General features: G+C 33.7%; 1 protein-coding gene across 2 annotated transcripts; it reads right to left on the bottom strand.

The window, feature by feature from the left end:
• Positions 1-1,984: 1,984 nt before the first annotated feature.
• Positions 1,985-20,913, bottom strand: LOC132760116 (DNA methyltransferase 1-associated protein 1-like). Of its 2 annotated transcripts, XM_060752012.1 has the most exons (13): positions 20,816-20,913; positions 19,156-19,259; positions 18,701-18,789; positions 11,927-11,941; positions 10,591-10,786; positions 9,698-9,916; positions 9,140-9,247; positions 8,595-8,786; positions 7,808-7,879; positions 7,109-7,181; positions 5,590-5,744; positions 4,599-4,709; positions 1,985-4,027 (listed from the first exon to the last, which is right to left on the bottom strand). In XM_060752012.1, the coding sequence occupies exons 2-13, from the start codon at positions 19,249-19,251 to the stop codon at positions 3,959-3,961; spliced, it is 1,395 nt and encodes a 464-aa protein (XP_060607995.1). In that variant the 5' UTR covers positions 19,252-19,259; positions 20,816-20,913; the 3' UTR covers positions 1,985-3,958. The 2 variants fall into 2 exon arrangements, with proteins under 2 accessions (XP_060607995.1, XP_060607996.1); XM_060752013.1 differs by lacking the exon at positions 11,927-11,941.
• Positions 20,914-22,763: the final 1,850 nt, after the last annotated feature.

The following is a 22,763-nucleotide window of genomic DNA, read 5'->3' as shown; positions in this document are numbered from 1 at the left end:
GTAATATGGTCAAATACTGGGACATAGTACGTATATACAAAAAAACTTTCTTTAATAGGGACAAAATAATTCACCTAGCATTAAACATTGTTGATAAACGAAAGGTTAAATCGCCCACATAATGATATTGTACTAAATCAAATGTCAAAAATGATTTTTTTACTCCTTGCCCAAGAAGTATTCAGCACAATATACATGTATTATTTTATGTAAATTAGATTCATATACATGATAAACACTACGATCACGCATGTTAACATTACATCATTAAATATACTGTGACAAACGTGTTATTCTAGAAAAGGGTAGATCCTTCGGGAACAATGAAACAAAAAATAATGTGAAAACTGTAAGCTCATTTTAATTAAATCTTTTTAGAAAAGTTGGAAAGTACAACGTCTGTCACGCCCCCTATCACCGACAGAAGGAAAAATCAATTTTCAGCACTAAAAGTACTAAACGGCAATTTATATTTTATGGCAATTGGTGGATAGTTGACCAAGTACTCGATAATGGTTTAGGGCGGTTATAAATTACCGGAAAAAGCGTCTCTGAATTGTACGAGGGGGCGTAGCCCCCCCCCCCCCCGAGTATTAATCAGATTGCCGAGTGTTTTGATGTTCTTTCTCTTTTGTATCATAGTCAAACATAAAGACACGTTCCCTGTTGTCACAATATGAAATCCCAGAAAAAAGTAACCAATGAACGAACATCTGAATATGATATTGCTATCGCTTTCCCATTCTCTGTCGTCACAATAAGTAAACCCCAGCAAAAATGAGACAATCAATTGGCATGCTCTGGAGTGCGGTTAACAATTACCTGTACTCCAGTTAACGCACTGTGCATGTATATACGATTTAACTCTGGCACATTTTCAACAGAAAGGTTCCCAAACTATAATACAATGTATAATGTTGCAATAAAAATGCCATACAAATTTAATTGAAATTATAAAAGCGTCTATTATAATTATGCTAGATATAAATTACGCTGAACAACACCTTGACACTATTGAGTCGTATTGACTATCAGTGCACTTCAAAGAGTGCTTTACGCCAGTATCAGTATTTTTGGAAAACTGAAACGGTTATATAATTTGAAAGCAGGCTTATTTTGTGAAATGATGATAACGTTGTATACGCATCTGTGACTTTCTCTATTGTACCATATAAAAGCGATTTTTGAAAGTTAGGACGTGCTTAAATGCCAGTCATGAATTGTGATACCAGCATCCCACATCTGGCGCAGTGTGGGGGATAACGGGGAAAGGGAGTACCTGCTAGATCAAAATTGCAGTTGGGCTTATTTTTCTCTATATTAGCAGAAAAAATTTAAATCGTGTAAAGGCTTTCCCAGGCATTAAGCGGGCATTTTTACTTTCCGACTGTCCCTACCAGGCCTTTACAAAGGATTTGAATAATATGTGGCGACATGGCCGAATGGTTAACGCGTCGGACTAGTAATCTCGTGATCGCTAGCCGCATGGGTTCAACTCCCGTCAGGGGCAAGTCGTTGTTTCCTTGAGCAAGAAACCTGGGACATAAGACTTATCTTATGTCCCAGAAGAAACTTTACACTCATTGCTCAGTACTGGTTGGTTCCAGGATCGGATTTGAAAGTGTGTCTATAAGCATATAGCTTCCTACACAATCGAACTAAAATAAATTCTGTATAAACCAAAGGATTTGAATAGTTTCCGCTATTGCACAGTATGGGTGTTAATGGTTCAACCACGACTATAATTATAGCCGTAGTTCAACTGACTAGTGCATAAGGATTTTGGCACTCAACCCATAAGATTCCATTATATTCCTCATGAAGTACTTTCAAAAATACTATCATCATAATCTTAACCTTTAAATGCCCATTCTTAGAAAGAAACAACTGACTTCAGCTCATTTCTTACACCTATAGCTTAGTATTGGTTATGTTTTAAACAGAAGCTAATCTTTATCAGATTACCAAAGAAACTAACCATGTCTTTTCATTCAATTTTTATTCAGCATAAAATATTGCATTCAATGAAAATAGAAGTTTTCAACGTTTCCAGAGACATAACTCCTTCATAACAAGAACGCACACACTTGCTTACATCACTAGTATAAAAACTGGCGAGTCTACACACACTTCTTCCGACTTCCCTTCGTGGCGTGCACGTCGCTCGGAAGGCATAGGTCACACCAGATGGGTGACCTAGTTAGGTCACTTAGCTGGTGTGACCTAACCAACGACGAAGGGTGTGGCCCTAAAGAGAGCTGCTGCTCCCGGAAGAGGTGCCTTTCCTCTATTGTTCATGAAGCGAGGAATTGGGTTCTAGAGAAGGTCTACGACGATCGACAGCATGAAAAGACCTCCGTCGCGGCTCTACGACATCGACGACGTTGCAGGCGAATAAGTCCTCCGTTGCAGGCTCTACGTTACCAGCAATCGTAATAGAGGCCGACTAGTCTGGGACATATGGGAAACCGGCGCCCAGTATAAATAAAACCAAAAACAACAACAACACAACACCTTACTGTCTGACTGGACTCCTTCCTGTTCATTGCTCAGTTTCAGATTGATCTACCAAATCAAATCAGGTTAAAACACTGTCCTTCAAAATGAAACTAAGTCTTTTTGTGTAATATAAACAACATAGTTTTTTTATTAAGATGTTTATTCCCTACATTTATAACTCGCATTGCTTAGAATTTCTTCAGAGCATTCAAAATTAAAGACAATTCATTGTCCCCTGTTCTTTTAATTCACCCGACTTATAATTAGTTCAAAGTATTTAAATTTAAAGAAAATTCTGTACAAAAATGGCGCTACTATGCTACTAAAATATACACGGAGTCTCAGACATTATGAAATGTTCTAGCTAGCTTGGCTCTATACTGGTGACAGCTAATCAGTTTGGGCCCCAGCAGGTAATTGCTTGTATTTCTGCAGCTCAGCTTAAGTCTTTAAATTCTCTAAAAGATCCATATCATTTACAGTACAACAATAAGCAATGATTTGTATGTTACCATCTAAGACTAAGGTAACCTGCTTTTAGTATATTCATGTCTAAATCATAAAACAATATCTCTAACTTATATGCTGTTAAGCTTAACAAATGTGCTTTTCATTTAAACGCCAACCCCCCCCCCCCCCCCCCCTCAAAAAAGATCACCTGAGTAAAGACATAACACTTTCAAGTCAAGCTGCTTGAACTCTTATTAAGCAAAATGGAATGAAATCAAGTAATACATGTTATATATAGACTGGGTTTGTCTATACTTCATGTTGTCCAACCTTCCACTCCAGTACAATAAAACTCTTTCAAGACCTAAAACTTAAATTCTATCTTTCAAGTTAAAAAATACACTAACTTGTTGCAATATCCATCAACACAATTAATGTCCAAATGAATAAAAACTTCTTATTGTTCAGAAAAAAATGTCAATCTTTCATGAACCAATTCATATTTCAAAATAATGTGATTTGTCGCTTCTGTACTTAAACATTTACTTCCATTATGTATATCAAAGCTGTTAACTTCAGCATTATTTTTCCACATACATATTCCAGTAATGTTTTGAAAATGTTTATCTCCACTTTGTTCCATTTATATCAGTCCCCATGTTGATCCTGTTGCATATCAAAGCTTTTCATTTTCATCACAACCCACTGACGTATACACTCAATACATTGGTCAATATATGTACTCACAAATTGCACTTGTTTTATCCTTTAGATGTGAAAGTTCAAAGCTTTATTATTCTTTTTACGCATTCATCTTAGGTATTTAGTCCACAAATTGATCAATAATATTTGCTTGTGTTTTTGTCTGTTGATGAATTGTCATCAATTGCATTCCATCTTCATTATCTTTCCTTAATATATGGGCAATTTTTAAGCTTCTTTTGCATGCATGTTTTGATCAATTATAGTCACGTCACAACAGCACATGTTTTATTCTGTTGATGTTCAATCATACTTTGTTTTTCATCTTCTTTAATAGATGTGCAGTTGTAGATTCCAGTGCTGCTTTCCTTTTTCTCTGTAATGGGAAGCAAAAATATTGTTAGTCACACCAACACTGCATAAGTTGTATGGCCTTTCAATCTTTAAATTTGAACATTAAGTTTATAATGATAACTGGTGACGATAAGATGTGATGATAAGTGGTGAAGATAACTGGTAAAGATAAGTGGTGAAGAAAGACCACAAAAGCATTATTTCAGGCATGAGTGGGCATGTGAGTAAAACCAACAATCTTCTGTACTGTATATCTATCAGGATAGAATTCAAAGTGTTGGGATTCAAATGAACAGGGGTGAGAAGCAAGCGGCTTTGAGTCAGCAACCTTATCAAGTTGGCCACAGCAGGAAGCTGGATTAGTGCACATTATAAATTCTTTGTGATTCATAGAATTATAGAGAAACTGAATACTTCCAGCCAAAAAGAAACTAAATACTTCAAGAAAAAACTAACAGAAAATTGCTAAAACAGCAATAACAAAAGCAATCAAAGATATATTCAGTACTTTGTGAACTTAAAGAACAAAAAATGTGACCAGGAAAAAACTATTGCTTTTCCGAAGCATTTTTGTATACATATATATGACTTACATTTGGTGTTAAACTTCCAACAACGTCAATAGAGTCTTTACTTTGGTCATCTTCACTTTGTCCTATCTCTAACAACGGGTCAGGATTTTCTGGTAAAGGTACATCTGGAGTCTGCAAAATTATTCTTTATATTTAAAATTTTGAAAAGTCAATTTCACATTTTTCTATACCGCTCAATGCTTTCTGTAATTTTTTTTGAATTGCCCCTTGTAATTTGGGAGTAGCCAGAATAAAGAGTTTCAAAGTGATATTTAAGCATTTTTTCTTTTTATTATAGGTGGGTAAAGGTAGCCAGCAGTAAATTATGCATTTACAAGAGTAAATTAATTAAAAAGACTGTTCTTACTTAGAACTTTTGCTAATCATTTGGATGTTTGCAACAATGAACATTGACACACATTTGTAACAATGGTCTTCATTGGACAATCATGTTTATATTACCTATACATATCCATTTACATAGCTGCTGCAAAGTCACGAGTCATTTTAATTGTTTGATAGTTTAGTTTTTACGCTGATTTTAACACATTCTTGGTCTTATATCAGGTGAGCCCACCTGGCCGAATTTTTTGGAAAACAAACCAATTATTACTTATATCTCTGCAACACATTTTTAGTCCCACATGATTTCTGAAACAGATTCAGCCGTGAGAGACAAATAACAACTGAATGCTCAGTATCAATTTCACCTCACGCAAGGCTCAAATCAGTGACACCTGTGATTACACATCTGATGCCCTCCCTACTAAGCAAAGGGGAATAACAGAAAGTAACTGTGCAATATTGTAAATATCTATAAGGACTTTTGGACAAGTTAATTGACTTTGGCTCAATCAAACCAAGCCTGCAACATTTTCAATTTTGTTGTTTAGGACATTCTTTTGTAATTCTGCTTTTCTCTATTTTGTATAAATGATAATTTGCAGAATAAGTTAATAACAGTTTATATATGGTCATATAAAACTAATAACAACATAAAAGTCAATATTACCTTTCCAGGATTTATAGTTTCATACTGATGTTTCAAAGTTTCTAGCTCGTAATCACAAGTAGCGAGAGCAAGTTTTAGTTCATACAGTAACACAATGTCTTGCCGTAACTCGTTGAAATGTGTAGTAATTTCATCTGTGGGCATTGGATTGTATTCTGAAATAATGAATGTATGATGTTTAGAGTTCCAGTTAATCTTAAAACAACATGCATTCAGACTGTATTTTCTGTTAAAAAGTTAAAAGAGAACAATGTAAGGTATGTAATACCATAAATAATTATGTTGAAAGTATTTTAGTATTATACATGACAACAAACCAGGAAAAAGATTTATACATGTATATGAATGTTGTTGGTGTGTGATATATGATATACCTTATCCGATATTTCATATCTTTATATAGCAGATAATAAATTGTTCTAGAACAAAACATTATTTTTCATCATGCATGTATAATTAATTATTCATACTAAATTAATTAGAACTCTATAAAAATTTTCTTTAAAAGAAACATTTTATACGAATATCCAAATGATATACTGAAATACTTATGGAAAATGTGACCGTGGTAGACCAATCCACTTTAAGTTTCCAAAGTCATATGAACAAATAAAGTGATTTAAAGAAGTCATTGTCATAGGGTTGATATATCTGATAAATGCATTATACATGTAATTAAATGATATATACACACTTACACTAACTAAACATACACTATTTATAAAAGTACCTTATCTACATGATTATATACACGTATCTACATTAATATCAATCATTCACTAATAACTATAATATAAAACATTCATAATTACATAATAATAAAGTACAATTTGAACACCAAACTAAAGTAGATAGTTTATAATGTAGTGGTAGCTTATAGTAAGTGTAGTCAGACCTCCTTATACTTTCGTTCTTTACTGTATTTATTTCGATTAACCTCCTCTCTATCAATAACAAATCAATAACCAATCACTATCGAGTAATCGATATCCGCCATATTTTGAAAACAAATGTAAACAGCCATTTATGCTTTAAAAACTATTATCATCCTTTTTGTAGTTATTTATTGATATATCTACAACGTTTGTATTTAATGCCTTATATGTAATTGTGTATTGTATTTCAATTGATCTGAATTTGTATTGTTAATTGTTTGTATTTTCCATGTCTTATTATTGTTTATGTATGTCATTACAGGAGCGTATTTACCATGTAAATATAATAGAATCTGTCGAACCAACCCAGTGCTTTCGTTATCATTACCCATTGAGTAGGCCGGCGACATCATAGTATTAAAAATCCTCAAATATTCCATATTTTATGTCAAAATGTTTACTCACCTGGAGACGTGCACGTATAACTTTAAAATATTGAATGTAATTTGACATTAACCATTTTATTGTCTTAAATTTCACAAATCAGAGGTAAGCTTTGTTAGTATATAGGCTTTAATTTGTGGCATGTATAACTGTCAGTTTGTTTAATATGCTCTCATGAAATCGATACATATTTCACATACCTATTCCAAGCTCTTCCAAAACTTGTTCTATGGCTTTTGTTTTCTTTTGTCCTATTGATGCAGGCAATTTCATCTGGAAATAATTATAACAGTCTCAGACATTTAAAACAATGAGAGTGTTCCTAGTAAACCATTCAGAGGGCAATTCAAACAATTATCACCAACACAGTTTATGTCATACTGCCAGTTACCAACTTACCTAGTGGAGGGAACAAGTGAGTAGAACCACTGATCTTCCATAAATGAGCTGTATTGCTTCACATATGAATTGTCAATTAAGTACTTCAAGAATTATCATTAAAATATAAATATCAAACTTCTGGTAAATGCTTCGGATATAATGATAACATTGGCAAAAGATATTTAAATATAAAGACAATATTGACAAGTATTACGGCTAATTAATTGCATATCTACACATGATTGTAACCTCTGCTGAGTGGTTCTCTATAGAGCAATTACCTCTTTTCAACAGCAGTTTATTTTTCCCACCAAAAACTGGGATTTCATATTCAACCCTCAACAACCACCCTCAACAACTAAATGTTTTCTCTGCCAAAGGGTGTTGCTCTCAAGAGGTTGTATAGTAAATGGTTTACCCATATTCTTTGCTGCATCTAGGTTAATCCAATGTTTATCCCATACATATTCAATGTACATATATATGCATATGTGAAAAACAAGTGGGTTTTACTATACCTTTTGACTCCTGACATAAACTCCCGGCTGTTTAAAGTCTGGGAACTTTATTCCTGTTGTTTCTGGTGTTTGCTGAAAGTAAACAACACCATTTTTGACCCCCGAAAAATAATATCAGTGAAAATGATGGATGGTTTATAACTGATGATAACATTACTAAACTATTAGGAAGAGTAGAAAAATCAAATTTTACGTGTGACAATGACCGTATTAAAATAAGCTCACTTTTTTCTGGGGGTATAATAAAAACATTCCTAAGGGTAGATGTTCATGTCTACTGAATATTTAAGATAAAAGTAAATCAAAATGACATGAAGTACTGTGGTAAATGACCTTGTCTCTATGGACCTCTAATTGTAATCAGTGGTAGACGTTCATAAAGGTATCAAAACATGGATTTTAGATATTCAGTATATAAATAAAGGCATTATGAGAAAAAAAAATCTTTGAATGATAGAGGGACAAAGAAGCCAAGTTCTTTTTTGGTTGTTTTATTTTTGTTACACAAACACTGTCAAGGTCATATGGAGACTTTTCACGTTTTACTGGAGGAGGAAGACCTCAGGTGCCCTTTTGTGTATTGTTCAAGTCATGAGCAGGCACCTAAGTAAAACCACAAACCTTCTGTAGGCTAGCTGGATAGCTTACTCGGATGAAAGAATTCAAAGTCCCTAGTGGGATTCAAACCTAACATAGATAGGGGCAGGTGATTAAAAATCAAGGCACTTAAGCATTCAGCCTAGGAGGCCCCCATCGTTTAGCAACAAAGACTGCTATATATACATACTGCTGTAGTATCTTTAATCTTTTGTTGTTGCTGGAATTTTTTATTTGTTTTCTTCTTGTCTGCTTTACGGCTATCAATATTACTGTCAGCGGCCGTGATCAACTTCTGTAGATCTTGTGTTTTCTTTTCTCTCTCTTTCTTTCTTAACTCAATCTTCTTTAGTTCTTCTATCAGCTTATCTTCTTCTTCAATCTATCAAATTCAAATAAATTTAATTAACTGCATGTTTTCTCGTAAAGTCTTCAAACAAACATTCTGATGGAGCAAGTTTGTAAAGAAAATAATAGAGATTTCACTGTGAATAAAAAATGGCAAAAATGCATCAACGGGCTCAACAAAACTTGAATCTTTACCTTAAATCCTATATAACATTGATCTACAAGGTCAAGTTTAAAAATACAAGAAATTCTACCACAGCTTTGCTATCTATTATTAGAACTGAGAAGGGAGCATGCGGTCAAATGATACATGTATCTCCTTTATGCCATGTGAGTTAAAACCTTTTTGCATTAAAAGCAATGATTTATGTTTATTTATTATCTTACTTGTTCTGTTGTTCTGTTAAACAATTTAATAAGCTGTGATTTTCGTTTTCTCTCATGTTCAGCATCAAAAGCTCGGATCTTTGGTTCTGTTCCGTGTGGGGCTCGTACCTGATACAATATATATGTAAAAATGTATGTCTACAATATCAAATACATTTGTTAAAAAATCAACGCAATAACTGAAAGATCACAATACCATTTCTAAAATCACAAAAACTTGTAATTTTGAAATTATTTGCTTCTTTGATAAATAGTTTCTGTTTCTTGTCTTTTGTGTTCATTTTTGTTGTTATCTTTTGGTAGGAGAAAGGGAAAGGGAGATTATTCTGATGAACAAATAAAACTGGAGCTGTAAAATATCCAATAAATCTGATAACAGCATGCATTTACAATATGATTTGCATAAAAACAAATAATATCCTATCTATTGAAATACACCAGTGAGATGAAAAACAAAACGATTTAAAGAATAAATTCTCAGTAATTTCAATCATTGTGTTTCCAACTTTCTTTTTACCAATTACTATAAATATAAATCTGATTCTATCAAGCACCTACCTTAACTAGTTTGTTACATATATTATAATATCTTTCTTTCAGATCTTCAACACTTCGGTCAGCATATTTCTCCCTGTCCCAGCGGTCATTCATTACCACAAACCTCAGCGCGAACCTCTTACACAGGTCAAACAGATGATCGGTCTCCTGTCGGGTCCAGTTATCGTCATGGAGATGCTGCTGATACTCAAGGTCGGAGTATACAGGCACTTCTGGTTGCTGAAATTTAAACAAACATTTAATTGCATTAAGTAGAATAATACCGGTATTTTATCATTTTGTAGAATAAAAATGCATTAGAATAAAATGTTATTTCTAAGCTTAAACAGGTTTTTTTTATTGTATTAATTGTATTATTTTGTAGTATAAAATGCAATTTGAATTAAATGTTATTCCGTGGAATAAACAAGTTTTTTATTGCATTAACTGTTATTTTGTACACAAGGATTGAAAGTAGTCAAGTCAAGAACACATGAGCGGGTTGAAGGTAGTTTATATATCAATCGGCTTTGGTAAAAAAACGACCTTCATCAGAATTTAACCTTTCAAAGTATAATAATTAGACATTCAATTCTATTTGACTCCTGGCGTAGTTTTGAATACACGAAAAACTGTAACAGTATCATACATCAGGGCCCTTGATCTACCAAATCTGCGGCCAATATTCAGCTTCAGTCCTCCACTAAAATAGTATTATTTTTTTCCCTGGCGGAGGTAAAAATTCCCCCTTTAAACATCTAAAATTTTCCACACAAAAATTGAAAAGTTATGCTGTTTTCGACAAGCAAAATTGAAATTTCCCCTGCTGTGGGTAGCGACCAACTTCCCCAAAATTGACCTGAGGGCCCTGCACATAAACAACAAATAATACGGTAAACTGGCAGTCAACATACCTTATTAAATCTTGCAAATGGATAATCTTTCCCTTCATCAGCCACTCTCCTCCAGTGATGGAAAATGGCTCCATCTTTCCTAGCTGGGTTTGTAAACGGCATCCATTTCCAGGGTCTAACCCTACTACTTCCAATCTTAGCCTTCATTTGTTTATAGCCCTGATTTGTGTCCGTTGGTATTAAGGGTGGGGCATCTCTATGAAAGAGCAAAGCAATCATGTCACAAGTGATGTGTAGAATATTTTATTCTATATAACACTGGTTGAACTTGGCTAAAAATTATACTATTATAACTGAAAAATAACACAGGTTAACCACGGCTAGAAATTTAAACAATTACAACAGAAAAATAACACTGGTTAACCATAGCTAGAAATTTATACCATAATAACAGAAAAATAACACTGGTTAACCATGGCTAGAAATTTATACCATTACAACAGAGAAATAACACTGGTTAACCATGGCTAGAAATTTATACCATAATAACAGAAAAATAAATGTCTATTGACCTTAAATTTTACTTTCAAGTTTGTTTTGTTTCTTTTTGGTACAAGCCCTGTTAAATATCTTCTATACATTCGAGCAATGACTTAGTGGTTAATGTGCCTGTCCCTCAATCTAGGGGTCCTGTATTTGAGCATTACTTGGGACACAACCGTGTTTCCTCACATGACACTAGTACTGGTTAGCTCCAGGAGACAGATTCGAAAACAATTAGCATAAAAGTAAAAATGAAATTAAGTTGCAAGAGCTTGTTTCACAACTGAACATAAATAAAACAAATGCTTCTTCTTAAACACATTTTCTTTCTGTGTGAGTAATATTTAAAGTAAACACAGCAAATTGTGAACAGGTATATAATAGTAACATTGTTTCTTTCGATTCTATAAGCACCTTCAACAGCTAAATGTTACCTGACATTTTACAAGCATGCGTCACTAATTTTTCGCAAAAAAAAATAAAATTTTCACCATACAACATAAGGGGACGATTTCTGGTTGCATGCTATTAGTAAGGGATAGACTTAATATACAAATACATTTCAATATATAACAACAATTAATAAATGTATATACCAATTTCAACTATACAAAGTTAATCTTTAATGTCATTCTTTACAACACTGAAAGCCATGTCCTTGAACCTTCTCGTATTAGGACGGTTTTGCAATTTCATTCACTGATTTCAAAGCTTTGTAACGTAAATGCATTCTTCAAAATTATATCCGTAACTGTCAGAAAAGCAATAAAACATGAACAGGTGGTTGCGAAGTACTCAACAAAAATGATAACATGGAACTATATAAAGAATGCACTCAAGGGCTTTTACTTACTTGTTGCATGGGAACCTTTAAATGAACAGACATCTCATGTATGACATTTAGAAAAATAATTCATGCAATATGATACAAATTCAGGCCTGGATGCAAAACTGTTGTAACTCTGTCTTTATCTACATTAAAGTGACAACAATTTTGAATCCAGCTCTGAGAGAAGAGAATTGGTATGGGTACATTTAGTGTAATATTTCTGATAATCTTGTTTTAATGAGAATATGACAAACAAATGGAAACATATAAGGATTTAAAATGTTTTCCATAACAAGTAGAAAGATACATGTATTGTAGCATGAGTAATACAGAATAGCTATTTCATTGCAGTTTTAGAAAGAAGGCACTCAAAACAATCTGGAATTAACCTCACAATAAATAATTTTTTCAAGTCACATAGCTTCCTAACTTGAAAGAATTCAAACTCCCTGACACGATTCAAACCCACAGCAGTATAAGGGCCAAGTAGTTTGAAGTCTTTGCCTCAACAACCCTCACAATAAATAGATTATGTCAAATAAGTTTAAAAAAATTAAAAACTAAACTAGAACTCCGCGAGTTGGATGTGTCGCCTTGTGAACAAAATAGTTTAGGAGAAATGGCCAGGAAAAAAATGAAATATAAAAACTAACAAAGGTCAATAACTCAAAATATAATAAGTGCAGAGCAACAGTTTCTATGTACTGCACTTCTTATCTTATCAATAAGATCTATCATTCTATGAAGTTTCAAGTCCATATCTTTTATAAGTTATGAGAAATAGCCTGGACAAAAATAAAGTATGAAAATTAATAAAGGGTAAAAACTCACAAATAAGAAGTGCAGAGTACCGGTTCTTGTACACTGCACTTTTTCTTAATGAGATCTATCATCCTATGAAGTTTCATGTCCATAGCTTTCATACTTGAGGAGAAATGACCGGGACAAAGTATGAAAATTAACAAAGGGCCATTACTCAAAATATAATAAGTGCAGAGCAACAGTTTCTATGTACTGCACTTCTTATCTTAACCAGAGTACCGGTTCTTGTACACTGCACTTTTTCTTAATGAGATCCATCATCCTATGAAGTTTCAAGTCTAAAGCTTTTATACTTTAGGAGAAATGGCCCGGACAAAAATAAAGTATGAAAATTAACAAAGGGCATTAATTAACAAAGGGCAAAAACCAAAAATTTAAGAAGTGCAGAGTACCAGTTCTTGTGCACTGCACTTCTTCGGAATGAGATCTATCATCCTATGAAGTTTCAAGTCCATAGCTTTTATACTTTAGGAGAAATGGCCCGGACAAAAAAAAAGTATGAAAATTAACAAAGGGCAATAACTCAAAAAATAAGAAATGCAGAGTACCGGTTCTTGTGCACTGCACTTCTTCTTAATGAGATCTATCATCCTATGAAGTTTAAATATCATAGCTTTTACACTTTAGGAGAAATGGCCGGGACAAAAAAAAGTATGAAAATTAACAAAGGGAAATAACTCAAAAATAAGAAATGCAGAGTACTGGTTCTTGTGCACTGCACTTCTTCCTAATGAGATCTATCATCCTATGAAGTTTCAAGTCCATAGCTTTCATAGTTGAAGAGAAATGGCCCGGACAAAATTAAAGTATGAAAATTAACAAAGGGCAATAACTCAAAAATTAAGAAGTGCAGAGTACCAGTCCTTGTGCACTGCACTTCGGGTTATTGAAAGAAGCTTGCATACCAAGTTTGAAGTCAATCAGACTTAAAGTGACTGAGTTATGCTCCGGACAAGCTTTAGGGGTCGCCGACAAGACGCCGACAACAAAAGTAACCCCTTTATGTCTCCTTTTCAAGGCGACACAAAAAGAAGATGAAATATAATAAAATTTCCTTGCTACACCAATACTTTAATGTAATGTGGAAGGTACTAAGCATAATTATGCTGTCTAATATTTTATAAAGAACTTTTAAAAGCTGCATGAGTACAAACATCTGGTACAAGTACATGAATGCATGTACATTAATTAATACACATGACACATAAACTTCTTCCCGGCCACCATCATCCTCTGGAATCGCCTACCCATACAAGTTGTTGAGCAACTAACCTTAGAGGGGTTCAATTCGGCGCTGATGAAACACACTACTACCAACTAGACACATTGCCAGTTTTTTTACCAGATTTTAAGAAGATGTGAATAGACTACTTTTAACTGTAAAGAGGAACCCAATTGCTGTGCATGTACATAGTTTTAGTTTCATTGCGATTATGCTCTATGAAGAGTGAGGCGATTACTGAAGATGATGATGATGATGACATTCAATCCAATAGTGTGACACATATTTTCAAGTAAGGCACATTTAGAGGTATATACACTGTGTATATCCAGTAATGCAGAACTGTGCAATTATGACCAAAACTAGTAACGGTCAGTAAACGGACCAAAGTATTTTACTGTATATCATATTCAAAGAAACTCATAAATGCAGTCAGTTGTTATGACATTATACTTTAACTAGCATTACAAATGTTTCCCGAAATATGTTTACTTTTTAAGATCAATTGTGAGAATGAAAACTTGACTAACGTTTTGAAATGGATTTTCGTGTTTTGATGAAATTATTAAGTACAAAAATGCATTTTCAACTTTATTTTCTTTTTATTTGGTTTAAACTTTACACATTTGCCAAACTACTGTTGTCATATTATACAAGAAGGAAGCAGATAAAATAGTTCAGGTACCTTTATGAGGTGACCTGTGTTGCTTTGATGCATCATTCAATAATTCGGCATTACCTCCAACAAATTGTCTCAGTCACATTTTATGTGCTAATTTAAGCGTAATATGTCACAAGCAGATTGGCAGATGTCTCCGATTCACCGGATATCGAAAAACGATAATGCAATACATACATTTTTATACTTTAAGAAATCCACGAAACACAAGATTTGCATTCAATATGTTAACCAGGTCTTCATTCTCACAAATAACCATGAAAAATAAATACTGGTGGTGGTGTTGGTAGTTTTCAATCTTGATTATGACAGTAAGCCACATTGAATTCACCAGAGCACAGTTCAACCACCGCATTGTTCCTGTGCAGGCTGTCAAGCAGTTTACCAGTACTAGTGGCCTTCACTTTCGCACAAAACTGAAACTTCTGTGCATACCAGAGCAGAGGTACAGTGCGAATGACCGTAGAAAGGATTTCATGATCAATCACAACAAAAGTGACCTGCGATGTCTCGGAATCGAACCTGGGTCACCCGATTCACAGTCCAACGCTCTACCTAGTGAGCTAATCTGACGGCTTAAAATAAATACTTTCATAGAAATTTAAAATATAATGTCTCAACAACTGTACGCTCTAATTCATTTATTTTAATTTGAATTATAATAAAACTAGAAATGTGTCATCATGCCACGGATGCCCCCGCATGCAGCCAAAATTTCAAATGTTATAATATTTAGTTCCAAATTTGTTTGCACAAATTATTTTTTTCATTCTAAGTTCAAAGCCCTTTAAACTTTTCAATGTTAACACAAACCATTTTTATACAATGTTCAAGGCACTGAAATTATTCAGTCTTAACCATTTTTATACAATGTTCAAGGCACTGAAATTATTCAGTCTTAACCTTTTAAAAATAGCATATTGCATATTTGTAGCCATAATGGCTATATACATTTCCACAAAAGTATGAGTGCTGAAACTGAAAGTTCAAAATTTTTCCAACATTCAGGAAAGATAAGTTTGTCAAAAATCATTGAACGACGATTAAAATCAAACTTAAACTGCTTATTCCTAAGATGTATCTATATTATTTTCAAAGTGAAAGGGACACAACTCTGCCAAAAAATCATCGAACCATGACCAAATTCAAACTTGACCTGCGCTTTCCTTTGACATATCCATATGTCAAATTTGAGTTGAATATGTAACACTGTTAGATAATGTAGGTAGATAATGAACAAAAACTGTAAATTTCATATTTTTTCAAAGTGAAAGGGGCATTACTCTGCCATAAATCATTGAACCATGACCAAATTCGAACTTGGCCTGCGCATTTCAAAAACATATCCATATGTCAAATTTGAGTTGAATGTGTAATACTTTTGGGGAGATAATAAACGGAAACTGAAAATTTCATATTATTTTCAAAGTGAAAGGGGCATAACTCTGCCAAAAATCATCGAACCATGACCAAATTTGAAATTGACCTGCGCATTCCTTTGACGTATCAATATGTCAAATTTGAGTTGAATGTTTAATACTGTTGGGGAGATAATAAACAGAAACTGAAAATTTCATATTATTTTCAAAGTAAAAGGGGCATAACTCTGCCAAAAATCATCGAACCATGACCAAATTTGAACTTGGCCTGCGCATTCCTTTGACGTATCGATATGTCAAGTTTGAGCTAAATGTGTTGTACGATTGGGGAGATAATGAACGGAAACTGAAAATTTCATATCATTTTTAAAGTGAAAGGGGCATAACTCTGCCAAAAATCATTGAACCATGACCAAATTTGAACTTGACCTGCGCATTCCTTTGACATATCCATATGTCAAGTTTGAGTTGAATGTGTTGTACCATTAGGGAGTTAATGAATGGAAACTGAAAATTTCATATTATTTTCAAAGTAAAAGGGGCATAACTCTGCCAAAAATCATCGAACCATGACCAAATTTGAACTTGACCTGTATTTTCTCATGACATATCAATATCTCAAGTTTGAGTTGGATGTGTTGTACCGTTGGGGAGATAATGAACGGAAACTGAAAATTTCATATTATTTTCAAAGTAAAAGGGGCATAACTCTGCCAAAAATCATCGAACCATGACCAATTTTGAACTTGACCTGTATTTTCTCATGACATATCCATATGTCAATTTTGAATTGAATGTTTTGAACCGTTTGGGTCAGATAATGAACGGAAACTGAAAATTTCATATTATTTTCAATGTAAAAGGGGCATAACTCTGCCAAAAATCATCAAACCATGACCAATTTCGAACTTGACCTGTATTTTCTCATGACATATCCATATGTCAAATTTGAGTTCAATATGTGCAAGGGTTATTAAGATAATGAACGGAAACTGATGATGACGGAAGGACGGAAGGACGGAATGACGGAATGACGGAATGACGGAACAGGGTAACACTATATGCCCCTGCCATTATATGGCGGGGGCATAAAAATATTGGTTTATATATTTTCAAAGGTGCTGGTTTTGAAGTTACTTTTGCAAAATTCCGGTATTATTTGCACATTCCTGCGCAACTGGATATACACAGTGATATACATGTATATGTAATTCGGAACAGTCAATGTATTATGCATGACTTTCAAATATATACAAATGTTGACAGGCTTTCTTAATTTCAACTGGTTGAACAGGATACATAAATTTGTATGTTGAAATAGTAATTAAGTCTCCATATACATGTAGTAGACATGAAAGAATATGTATATAGTAAATGAATACATAAAACAAGAGCCCGGTTTGAGCCGGGTGATGCTTCCTGAATAGGTTTTGGACACAGGAAAGTACACCTCTTGTAGTTTTAGAGTTATGTCCCTGGAAAAAGTTCAAAGTGCAATAATTCCAAAATAATGGCAAGGCAGAGTTACTGTTCTTTGCACTGCACTTCTAATCAATGTGATCTTTCAACCTACAAAGTTTCTTGTTGATACCTCTTATGGTTATTGTGTTATGTCCTGGACAAAGTTCAAAATGTAAAAATATTTTTACAAAGGGCAATAACTACAAAATTTCGCAAGGCAGAGTTCAAGTTCTTGTGCACTGCACATCTACCAATTGAGCTCTATCTACCTACAAAGTTTCATGTTGATATCTCTTGTAATTTAAGAATAATTTCCCGGACAAGATTTTTTATAAGGGGAGATAATTCAAAAAGTTGGGCCAAACAGAGTTATGTTTTTTTTTTGTACTCACTTTTACTCAATGAGATCTATCTACCAAGAAAGTTTCCTGTTGATATCTCTTATATAGTTTTACAGCTATGTCCTGGACAAGATTTTTCTAAGAGGGGAGATAATTCAAAAATGAGGCTTAACAGAGTTATGGTTCTTTTGCACTGCACTTCTACTCAATGAGATCTATCTACCTACAATGTTTCATGTTGATATCTCCTATAGTTTTAGAGGTATGTTCCGGACAAAGTTCAAAGTGTATTTTAACAAAGGGTAATAACTCCAAAATTACACAAAAAAGAGTTATGGTTCTTGTACACTGCACATCTACCCATTGAGATCTATTTACTACAAAGTTTCATGTCGATATCTCTTATAGTTTTAGAGTTAAGTCCCGGACAAGATTTTTCTAAAAGGGGAGATACAAATTTAATTCAAAAACCGGGCAAAACAGATTTATGGTTCTTGTGCACTGCACTCCCCCTCAATGCCCTTTACCACTGTATGAAGTTTAAAAGGGTTTTGAAGTTATGCTCCGGACAAGACAACGGACGGACAGACGGACAAGGTGGCGACTATATGCTCTCCTTTCGGGAAGCATAAAAAATAACTGGCATATTTCTGTGTTTTGGGCTTAACCCTTAACCTGCAGTATTTCTAGACTTGTCCAGCTTCAAATTTTGGAACTGTCCATTATCACTTAAATGGACATGTCCAGCTTCAAATTTTGGAACTGTCCATTATCAATTTTGGGGATATCAAGATGGAAGTCAGTTAACTTTGGCCTATAAATTTTGGTTTTGAGCAAGTTAAGGGTTAAAAGAATAAAAAAAAAACATAATATAAAAGAAAACGATAAACTTACCTATTATCTGTCCACAGTAGACCCCATAGCTCCCTGTGCATACCCTCTGGTCTCTTAAATGTTACATCAGACTTTCGTGTTGGCTTTTTCTATAAAATAAAACAGAGGCATATCCCTGTTACAAATTTTAGACTATGACGAGCAAAAAAATAACCGAAGATATTATTCTACAGGTGAACTGAGTTGGTATAAAGACCAATTTGATAATAAGACCACTTTTTCCAGGTCCAAATAATTGTCTTTATACAAAAGATTTTTGTATTAACTTTAAGATAATTAAAATCATAAAAAAAACCCATTTTTTTATAGCTTTGGTTTTTGAATTAGTCTGTGGGCAAATTTCAGATAATGCATGGAATCTTTTTTATGGGTTTAAAACATTGTAAGAAGACTTCATGGACAATTTTTCCATTCATTACACATGAAACTTGAAGACGAATGTGAATATACTTTACCTTTTTATCACTGTTCATAAGAGCACCTTTCGTGATAAATTCCTTCTCAGGACCTCTATCCAACTCCAAAATATCTTTTACATCCACATTACTCATCTTTGCTCCTAAAAATAAAAAGTTTTTTATTAATATCAACAACAATATTTGTGATTGGCTGAAAAAGGCTATTTTTTAACACAAAAGAAAAATTAGCACAGAAGTTAAGTTGAGGCATAATAATGATTAATCCTTAAACCATTCTTCCTACAGAAGGTCTAGTTCCTGATATTCAAACTTTTAATCCTGGCTAAGTAGAGTGGTTTTCCTATTAGAATATGTTTAAGGATATGAAGATTCGCTTACTTTCTGGCATGAATTTAATACGAGGAAGTCAAACTTTCTGCAAAGTGGTCCCCCACTTTCACTTAATACCCCACTATAGACTACATGTGTATATTTCAGGCCTCTATGAATTTTTCTAGGGTCACTTGTCCTGCAGGACAAGTGACCCTTCAAATTTACAAGCCCTTCATAAAATGTACTTGCCCTGCATTTTGACGGATAAAATTTGTAAGAATTAAACATAAGACTCAAATTAACTATTTACCCATCTATATCAGTATAATTAGCTTTGTTCATTTACATATTGCTAAATAATGTTTATAAAACTTTTCATTCTTTTAATATATATATTATCTTCAACATAACCTGACTACTTATTTCATTTATGCTATGCTAAAATATTGACCTCATGGCTAATAATAAAACATTACCCAATGTGTACTGTATATATATATAAAACATTGTCCAATGCTACTGTAGTTACGGCATTGATTCATCATATCCATTTGGTAGAGTTTTATACCTAGTCATAAGGTCAATTTCCAGTTTTCATTTGAAAGTATTAAGATTGAAATGGGGTCTGCAGTTTTCTTCATTTCTTAACAAAAAATTTCATTTATATTAAATTTAAATGTTTAGAGTTCGGTAAAGTTTGGATTTGGATTGGGAGAATCTTACTCGCCCTGTCGGATGAATCTGATAAAAAAAATTCTGGCCCGACCTAAACTTTCACTTGCAAACGCTAGCAGGCAAGTGGATTTGTCGAGGCCTGTATTTCAAAGGAAATGAAATAAAAACATTTAAAAATATATATATTGCTATACCTATCAGTGGAATTTTCAGTGTCATTTCTAGTTCAGGCTTCAGCTCTGCCATTTTTAATGTAACTCAATGATAATCAGTGGGGTATTCGGACCCATTAAGAAACAACTTTTCGGCTTAAGATTAATTGTCCAGGTGTTCTATTGAAAATGGAAGTGACTCAAGAAATATTGAATGACAACTTTAAAATGAAACATGTAAAATAGAAAATGAACAAACTTCCCTGTTCATAGGCTTTGCCTCCTTTCTTATTATTGTTTTTTTAATATTATAATGACATTGTAAAAATGTTGAATAAATGACTGAGAAATTGACATAAGTACACATCCCAATAATAAATACTGAAAATATTAAGCAGTAAAAATGATATGAAACTAGAGTGTATCCGAAATAAACTTGTATCCGAAAATCTGGTAAAGGAACAAATGTTAATTCACTACATTTAACTAACAGGAATGCTACAAGATATATGACAAACATAAAAACGGAATCTTTTTAACCGTAAAACACAACTTACGCTATCGATATCTATTTCGTCAATCAGTGAAGAAGAATTAGATCGCCAATTTCGCGACTAAATAAAATTTAAAGTTGTCTCCCTTTGTCAAAATTAAACTTGTGTTGTGAATGCAGGAAATGATTTAGTGGTCCTAGACCTACCGGACTGCATGCGCATGCGCGACGGTTTTCGCGGGACTGGAAAGTGCCCGGATAGTTCTAGGATAGAGAGAATTGAGTTCTGCGTTGGCTGGCGAAGAGTGAACATCAAGAACAAGCTTTGGTAAGCTCCCGGTCTGATTTCCCTTCTTTAGGCTATGATTTAAGGAAATACAACATTGGCGACGAGGATTAAAACTGGATAGCAGGGCAGTGACTTTTGCATGTCATAAACGTCGTTCATTTGTAGTCAATTTTCGCGACATTCTGGACCGTTGCATAAATTGGAAAATTGACTTTGACATTCAGTTGGCATTGTGAAATAACCACTCGACGATAGCCTAAAGGGTTGATGTACTAGTATTTTTTGATTTTGTGGCTTCTAGCTTTTATTTAAAAAATACTTGGTCAACATAAAGTTTGGGAAACTGCAGAATGGTATGCTTTTCATAAATAAATAATTCCACGCTAAATTCATAGTAAAGCACGCCCAGTATTGTCTTTTTATTTACTTTAGCCCTTTTCAGAAACGACTTTGAAGATATTAGAGACAGTGACAGCATAAAGACAGTGTGAAAGGTATACAAGTTATCTACCTTGAATATTTTATTTCAGTTGTTTACAAGTGTACCAGGATCACCAAATAAATTATTTCTTGTATTCTATATCAGAAATAATTGCGGATAATTAATTTATTGTACATTTTTTCAGAAATATTTTACAGAATTTCACATAAATTTTTGATTTAATTCTTGAATGTGAAGTAAAATAAATTAAAGCAGCTGTGTCAAAGTAAAGTCTATATTATTTAAAGGAGCTGTCTCAAGTATTCAGTAAATACATTTGATTTAAAGAACCTGTCTCATATAAGTCGATTAAATTTTTTAAAGTAACTTTTTAATTAATATTCGGTGTATTCTATACTCGAATAAGTAAATTAGTGGAATTTATTTTTTAAAAGCTACTTTTACATATATATTCGGTGTATTCTATACTCGAATAAATAAGCTTGGATCAATTTTCAATTGTATTCTATACATTGAAAATTTGTGATTACATTGTGTCCGCAATACATTGACTGACTTAAGTTACCATCATGTCAACATTTAATGTAAACACAATGACTAAAGAGGAGTTGATGAAATTGCCAGCTATTGGTGCGAAAAGGGCAACAAGTATAGTCCAGTTTCGACAAATGTATGGCAAGTTGACGAAAGATGATTTCATCACCATAATGGCAGGTCATCTTAACCCAGATATGTTGAAATACATTGATTTTTCAACACCGGTATCAACTCCGAGTACAATATCTTCAAGTGGGGGGGGGAAGTGGAAGTGTTGCTGTGACATTTACCACAAGTACCACGCCTGTTGCAGTAGTTTGCAAGCCAATTCATGTTGGTAGCAGTGCTACAACAACAATTACAGTAAGTAGTACAAGTACGCCTACTGTAACTAAAGGATCTAGACTTGCAGCTGGATTTACCTTGCGAACGCCAGTTACTAAAGCAGTTTCGAAGGTAATGACTACATCAACTACAACCAGCAGCGTGAAAACCAAGGTAATTACAGTTCCGGTTACCAAAATAACAACTGCTGTGACGGTTGCAGCTAGTAGCACATACACTACAGTGAGTGCAACCGGTGCAACACCAATTATGTCAGCCCCTACATCTTTAACAATACCAGAGATGGAGGCACCACAAGATACGCCACACATTGAAGATGTTTTGACTCAACTTCTTTCCTTAAGTCAGGGTATGACTAGAAGAGATTTAATAGACTTGATATCTGCATTACCAGAAGCA

Source organism: Ruditapes philippinarum, unplaced genomic scaffold (genome assembly GCF_026571515.1).
Source record: "Ruditapes philippinarum isolate M1 unplaced genomic scaffold, ASM2657151v2 ctg3111_1_1_1_1, whole genome shotgun sequence".
Lineage (NCBI taxonomy): Eukaryota > Metazoa > Mollusca > Bivalvia > Venerida > Veneridae > Ruditapes > Ruditapes philippinarum.
The sequence above is the reverse complement of the archived record's forward strand: the minus strand, read 5'-3'. Positions and strand labels throughout refer to the sequence as shown.